The sequence below is a fragment of the Salvelinus namaycush genome, chromosome 13 (genome assembly GCF_016432855.1).
Source record: "Salvelinus namaycush isolate Seneca chromosome 13, SaNama_1.0, whole genome shotgun sequence".
Lineage (NCBI taxonomy): Eukaryota > Metazoa > Chordata > Actinopteri > Salmoniformes > Salmonidae > Salvelinus > Salvelinus namaycush.
In genome coordinates, this window is record NC_052319.1 from 848149 (window position 1) to 856057 (window position 7909).

At 40.5% G+C, this 7909-nt stretch overlaps 1 protein-coding gene across 1 annotated transcript; it reads left to right on the forward strand.

Annotated features, from left to right (window-relative positions):
• The first annotated feature begins 1135 nt into the window (after positions 1–1135).
• Positions 1136–6095, forward strand: LOC120057819 (G-protein coupled receptor 183-like). The gene is made up of 2 exons (XM_039006282.1): positions 1136–1238; positions 4863–6095. Exon 2 carries the CDS (start codon positions 4889–4891, stop codon positions 6008–6010), a length of 1122 nt encoding a protein of 373 aa, XP_038862210.1. The 5' UTR covers positions 1136–1238; positions 4863–4888; the 3' UTR covers positions 6011–6095.
• Positions 6096–7909: the final 1814 nt, after the last annotated feature.

The following is a 7909-nucleotide window of genomic DNA, read 5'->3' on the forward strand; positions in this document are numbered from 1 at the left end:
CCACCCTCATCCCTTAGCTTTTTAGCTAAAACACTATTTTTTCAATTAAGGCTTCTAGTTTTAAATCCCAAAACATGTCATTACAACTCTACTCATCACTGTTGGGAAAAGCCAATTTACTTACCCTAAGCCAGGGTTTCCCAAACTCGGTCTTTGAGACCCCAAGGGTTGCAAATGAAGGTTTTTGCCCTAGCATGACTCAGCTGATTCAAATGATCAACTAATCATCAAGCTTTGAATCAGCTGTGTCATGTTAGGGCAAAACAACAACATGTGCATGGTTGCAAAGGCGAGGGACGCAAACACCCCATGTGTGTGCGTGAATGTGCGTGCAGGCTTACACAAATGTGTCTATGTGTGTAGGTAGATGTTCGTGAAAGAGAACTCATACCAGACCACAAAACTTTACTTTGAAAGAAAAAAGTAGGAACATGTGAAAATGTCAATGATTAATGTCAAGATATAAGGCCATGAGTTTGAAACCACATCCTCTCATGGGTACACATACTGTACACATGTCACAGCACGTTGGCCAGATCACTTTTTCCTAACAGAGACTTTTAGTTCCAACTTCCCTATGAACAAAACACCTAATGACTTCAGCGGAGCTGATAGCAAAATGTATCAATTATTGTTTGGTTATCTATCAGTTGTACCTAAGTTGACATTCATTATTTATACAATTATTATCAACAAATGTGCAATATGTTTATAATTATAAAAGAGATGGCTACCACAAGTAGTAAGTTACAAAACTACGTCTGAGACTTTGTTCCATCTTTATATTCTTTACAGCATATTCTTTAAAAACAGACCAAAATAAAAACATTAAAAGTGTAGATATATGTGACAGCTTGATTTTTGTGGGCATCAGCAGGTGCTAGTTTCACCTAACCAAAAAACAGAGACAGTAGGGGAGAGAGAGCGCGAGCGAGTGAGAGAGATAGCGGGAGAGAGAGACAGAGAGAGAGAGAGGGATAAAGAAAGAGCAGAGAGATCCACAAACTCAAGAGCATAAACAGTAACACAGGTTATTTTGATGTCACTATGGTTACGAAAGCCAGCCCGCCACTCAATCTTAGTTCTCTATTTGCCACTATGTGTCACTCTGCTCTAAAAGCCTGGGGCAACGTGGTCTTTGCTGAACTCTGAGAGGACAAGTATAGTCTCATGCCAAGGAGGAACTATCCTGCTTACCTCTCACACTTTGGAAGAATACAGAAATAAGGTTGATTTAGGTAAGTCCACGTTTGTGGTTTGGTTTAATCAATTGTTGATTTTGTATGCATTCTCATTTATTCAACTTGATATTGACTTCAACTTGACAGCTAGAATAGGGAAAACATTGGGAGGCGAAATTCAAAATCAAACAATTGCTGCAAAACAAAAGTTGCCGTATTGAGAACTGTAAACTATGGCGAACAACATGTTCTTCTCAGGTTCAATGTACAGTCAACGAATCATTAGGTTCACATTATCAAACGACTTACACAGCTCATACCAAAATAACTCTGTTGAATGATTGAGACCTGGCTGTTAAACCAGGCCAATTTATAACTTAATAATATAGACTTAGACAACACTATTCAAAGTCAACAACAGCCAATCAGCAGGTGGCTAACTTATACTGAAACTATATGATGGCATGTTTCACAATATAGCTCAAATATCTAGAGGTTAAGATGTTGGGGCCCATAATGCTTAAATGACTCATTCTGACGCCTTACTCTAATGCTGTGGCCACCACACAATTACATATAGAACAACAAATTATAGGACCTCTACAGGGGCCACACTGTTTTTAACATGTTCTTACTCTAGACAAAAAGCTGTAGCATTTGCACAAAGGAAAAAAGGAAAAGTCTATTTAAAAAAAGACGAAAGACATTTGACCTTGTGTGAAAGTTGTAACCGCAGTTCACAATGAAATACCCAGAGCCCTTGGCTTTGGCTTTGGTTTTGTGTTAATGGGTCAGGAAACATATTTATTTTCCAGCCTGAGTCTGCTCTGTTAGATAGGAGTCTCATGTCTGGGCTGTGACTAGGGTCACGCATTTTGACTTTCCTAAACACGGATATGGTTGGGCTGGGTGCCTAGGGATGTAGACTTCCTAGTGTATGAGTGACCTATAGGGATGTCGACTTCCTAGTGTGCAAGTGTCTTTCAACACCAATATTTTGTCCTGTGACGTGACCACCGCAGCTGTGTGCTGTGAAAACCCCTTGTATTGTTTGTAGACTTCCATCATGTTGACTCTGGCTGTACCCAAGTCAACTGCATGTGCTTTGTATAGATATTAATGGTAGATGGGTCAAATAAATACGCTAGCCTGCAATGGGAGTGAATGCATATGTCAAATTTCTTCAAAGTAAAGTGTTACAAAACAATCCTTGAAATGGGTCATTTAGCATGTTAAAAATATTGAACACATGAAAATGGATGAATGCATTTAGTGAAACAAAACTGGTTAAAATGTGCATCTACACTGGAGTCTTCCCACTGTGCATATGTTACCGCTAGGTGGCAAAAGAGTAGATATTTTCATGTGATTACTTGTTATATTTCACATGTGACAATACTGATTCCTATGCCATATGAGCAGACGCAATGACCTGATATATTTTGGGAAATAAGAATAGGTCAATTGGTTTTAAGTGTTAAGCAGAATATCAAAATACAATTTTTATCCAAATTATAGTAACACTTCTTAATAACTATCATAAATATGCATTAATACATGATTTATAAACTACTAACACATATATTTGTAAACATTTATAAAATATGTATATACAATCCTTCCGTTCTTTGAGCAACATTTACAATAATGTATAAAGCATTACATAAACATTTATTAAAGTCACTTCGATGTAAAGTCCCCTGTTTACGGGACCTGCACACTTCTGGTACCGGTTCCGACCGACATGAATATAAATCTCTTATAAATCAATCTGTAAACACGTAGATCAAAATGGCTTGCATTGAGCGGTAGCCTTGATTCTCACGGACATAGGAGTATGTCTCATTTGCCTGTGTGAAGCAGGATGTGAAATCTGACACCACTTGAAGCTGGCATGTCCCTCCTACCATTTAATTCGCTCTTCAGGCTGTCTATTCCTAGCTGAACCCTACTTCACAGCCGTAGGAGAGTTGCTGTAGCATATTCAGAGATCAATTTATAAGCAGTAATTTAAAATAATTCATAGATTTTAAACAAAAATCACTTTCTGTTTGTCATAGACGGACAACATTAATATGAGATTAAAGATGAGTTCTTAACGAGTTCTAGAAGCCAAGTTGGAGCTCTGTGAGACGTCCACAGCGATGGGGGCAGACATTTTGATTAAGAGAGACCTTTAGAAAATATGCACATTTTCTTTAACACTAAGTATTTTACAGTAATAAGTAAAGTGGAATCTTATAGTTAGTCGTTTTATAAATTAATTATTCCATATTTAGAAAAAATATATGTTGTTTCAAGCCTTATTCATACATCATTTAAAATACCTAATATTTTCATTATATTTGTACTGTTTATTTGAGTTTGTGTCCTCAACAGTGAATATACCTGAGCAATTTATTTAAAAAATTACCAGAAAAGTGAGATTTAAAACTTTCTCTGAGTATGCAGGATTACTAGTTATTGTTTATGGCCCTCTCATGATACATACGTAGATTACATTTCTGATTACATTTAGTTACATTTAAGAGGTTTTTAAAGCTTATTCAATAAAGTTACTATAAAGTGTTACCGATATGACTTATGTAGAAAGCAGCTATCTCCTTCAGACCTTTGAGGTCAGGATCCAAACACATTGAGAAAGAATAGTTTTACTTCCTTACTGAAACCAGAATTTCTCATTATAGATACCCATCTGATCCGTTCATGCAAAATCATACTTAGAGTAACAAGTTCCATAGCTGTGACTTCGAATCACGCTCTAAATAGGGGACGGGACACAATAAGTGCCAAGCAGTAGGATGTAATATCCACATTACTACAAGCCAAATCCTTCTCACTAGCTAGGTTTCCAACCAATTGGCGACACATTTTCATGCAAATATTCAAAAATCTGTATTAAGAAAATATGCAAATGTTCCCACCAGTGGTGTTTCCACCAAACAGACATGGCAACCATGTGTTTGATGTTGTTGATACCTTTCCACCAATTCCGCTCCAGCCATTACCATTTGCCCATCCTCCCCAATTAAGGTGCCACCAAACTCCTGTGCTATGCACTTTCACCACCCTGTGAAGTTCATCATAACTTATTTCATCTGTAGCCTAATTAACTGTGTGTTCCTCGGTAGTCGGAGGAACACACACCATATCATCGTGTGACTCCAAGTTAACTTCGAAATGATGGTTATTATATCAATAATTGCATTATTTCTCACATAATTAATTTTGCTGACACAAAAAGATCCCACCATGTCAAACAAACAAATTATGTGTCTGCATTTATAAAATTGTACCGAAACAAACGTCCTGTTTTCATCACAGCTTTTGTGATTTTTACTCATAAAAAAAACTGTGGATGGATACATGCTATAGACATGAATTTATACAGGATGTAGTTATGTGTACCTATACATCTATATCCATCAGAGGAGGATGGTGGGAGAAGCTATAGGAAGACAGGCTCATTGTAATGGCTGGAATGAAATAAATTGAACGGTATCGACCACGTCAATCATATGGAAACCACATGTTTAACTATGCTCCATTCATTTCGTTGCAGCCATTACAATGAGCCTGTCCTTTTATAGCTCCTCCCACAAGCCTCCTCTGATATTCATTCAGTCAATAGTCATGTGTAAATCTAAATGCAAACAATGTTTCTTCTTTTTACGGCTATAGCTAGCTTCACAATAGCCACTAGCCCAATGATGGAGGTGATGAGGACCTCCACCCATGCAAACCCCACCCCTACCCCCACCCTCAATGACTCAAACACCTGCACGACTCTGTATGACCACCTGGAGTACGCCCGAGTCCTCATGCCCCTCTTCTACAGCATCGTCTTCTCCGTGGGGTTGCTGGGCAACGCCCTGGCGCTGCATGTCATCCGGCCCAACCTAAAGAAGATGAACTCCACCACGCTCTACTCAGCCAACCTGGTCATCTCCGACATCCTGTTCACGCTGTCACTACCGTTACGGATAATCTACTACGCCCTGGGCTTCCACTGGCCCCTGGGGGAGACCCTGTGTAAGATCACAGGGCTGATCTTCTACATCAACACATATGCCGGGGTCAACTTCATGACCTGCCTCAGTGTGGACCGATTCATTGCTGTGGTCTTGCCGCTCCGGTTCGCACGCTTCCGGAAGGTCTCCAATGTCCGGTTCATCTGCGTTGGGGTGTGGTTGCTGGTCTTAATGCAAACTTTGCCCCTCCTCTCCATGCCCATGACTCATGTGGAGTCTGATGGCTTCATCACTTGTATGGAGTATCCCAACTTCGAACAGGTGCCCAACATCGCCTACATGCTGATCGGCGCCGTGTTCCTAGGCTATGGAGTCCCCGTGGTGACTATCCTATTGTGCTACTCCATACTGTGCTGTAAACTCCGCCTCTCGGCCAAGACCAATCACCTGACGGACAAGTCGGGGCGCAGCCGCAAAGCCGTTGGGGTGATCTGCTGCGTCTCCCTGGTGTTCGTGGTGTGTTTCAGCCCCTACCACATCAACCTCCTCCAATACATGATCCGAAAGCTGATCTACACACCAGACTGTGCTGAACTCACAGCCTTCCAGATCTCCTTACACTTCACTGTTTGTCTGATGAACCTCAACTCCTGCCTGGATCCATTCATCTACTTCTTTGCCTGTAAGGGTTACAAGAGGAAGGTGCTGAAGATCCTGAAGAGGCAGGTGAGCGTGTCCTTCTCCAGCGCAGTACGGACATCGCCCGAGGGGTCATCCAGAGACATCGTAGATGGTAAGAAGATCCACCTCAACAGCACTAGGTACGAACAGTGTGTCCAACAGAATGGCCAAAGGTGAGTGACGACCAACCAACAGACTGGTGAGTCAAAGACCAACCAACAGATCGAAGAGCCATCAACCAGCAAACAGACCAGCCAACAGACCGGTGAGCCCACGACCAGCCAACAAACCTTTGAGCCAACGACCAGCCGACAGACTGGTTAGTCAATGACCAGCAAACAGACTGGTGTGCAAACAACCAGCAAACAATTTGAATAACATACTATATGTGATGAATTTGAAAAACATATGATATGTTATGAATTCTAGCTAGGTGTCTAATGTTAGCTAGGTGGCTAACGTTAGCTACTGTAGGCTAAGGGTTAAGGTTTGGAGTTAGGTTAAAGGGTTAAGGTTAGGGGTTAAGGTTAGGGTTAAGTTTAGGTGTTAGGTTAAAGGGTTAAGGTTAGGGGAAGGGTTAGCTATCATGCTAAGTAGTTGCAAAGTGGCTAAAAAGTGATAAGTAGTTGAAAAGTTGCTAATTAGCTAAAATGCTTATCTGTTGTCCATGATGCGATTTGAACTCGCAACCTTTGGATTGTTAGACATTCACGTCAGTAAATTGCAAGAGGATGTCTGAGGAGATAGACTGAACTATAACTGTATAACTGATTAACAGTTTAAAGAGGTATCTCACGCCCTCTGGAAATAGAGCCACCAAGGTAACAAGCTGTTTCTGCCTTTTGCCAATACAGTAGTGCTGAGCGATTCACCGTAAAAAAAAATCCCCGTTATTAAACAACTAATTGACCGACATCCGTTCAATTACTTGAACTCCATATAGTTCTGCTTTTTTTTGTGAGCTCAACGTGCTGTTTCTCTAGAGAGAAATTAAATCATTAATGAGAGAAACGTAGTCAATGGGCGCATTTGAGCGGATCACTTTTGTCAAGTCGATGACCATCGTTGCGCCTACGTGTCGACTGCATATACTTTACAAAACATATGCTCTTGACCAACTTCAGTCTGCAGCCATCACCTGCATTGTGGGAGGATCTATTGTCATTGACCCACACAAACGTGACCAAAGACATGATTGAAATAGGAACAAATGTTGATACGATTCATGTATACAGTTGAGTAATTCAAATGAATTTGATACTTGAGGCTGTTTCTCACTGATTGCAGTTTATAATTGTTGAAATAAACATGGCTCCAACCCCCAGAACACACACTCACAAAGAAAAACTTTTATTAACAATGGCAGCACTGCCATGTTGATCTGAGCCTTGCTGTTGGAAAACCACATTAGTGTCTGACTTTGGTTGTCACAGATGCACCTCCTCCGACCACTCCTCAACTTTCGTCTACAGTCGGTTGCTTTCGCTTTACCCCTCAAACACACCTAATAACTATGTGGGATGCCAGGCAAATATTCAACCTAGTTCAGCACAGAACTGTGGTAATTAACTACACTTACCATAATCCATTGCGCCTGTTCTTCCCAGTCCCGGACAGAGGCGGATACACATAGACGAGAAGGATAGAGGCAGTTCGTCAGGTAGCTCTACCCAATTGATAGTTGTAGTAGTTGGTAATAAGCAGTCTTGAAAGTATGCCTTATCTACTTTGAACAACTAATACAATTATTTTGTCAGCCAGCTAGTTACTCACCTAGCTAAAAAGGATGACTTGTTCAATGGGATGCACAGAGATAACTTTAGATGGGTGTCTGGCTGGCTGTCTGGCTGGCTGCTACTGCCTGAGCAGAGATGAGATGATGACTTTATGGAATGAGAAAAAGTCATAAAGTCATCAAAAACGAAGTAATATACACAACTGAAATATTTTATTAAAGTAAAGTTATGGTTAATAATGATGGCAGTAATGGGCTACCAAACTACCATCATGGTAGTTAACAATTTTATGAACTATTTTATTATGTGTTGTTACAGCATTCAACCCACTGTCCGTGTC

What these genes read in the sequence shown, in the direction of transcription:
- LOC120057819 (XM_039006282.1), top strand. Translation starts at nt 4,889, where the DNA reads ATGATGGAGGTGATGAGGACCTCCACCCATGCAAACCCCACCCCTACC.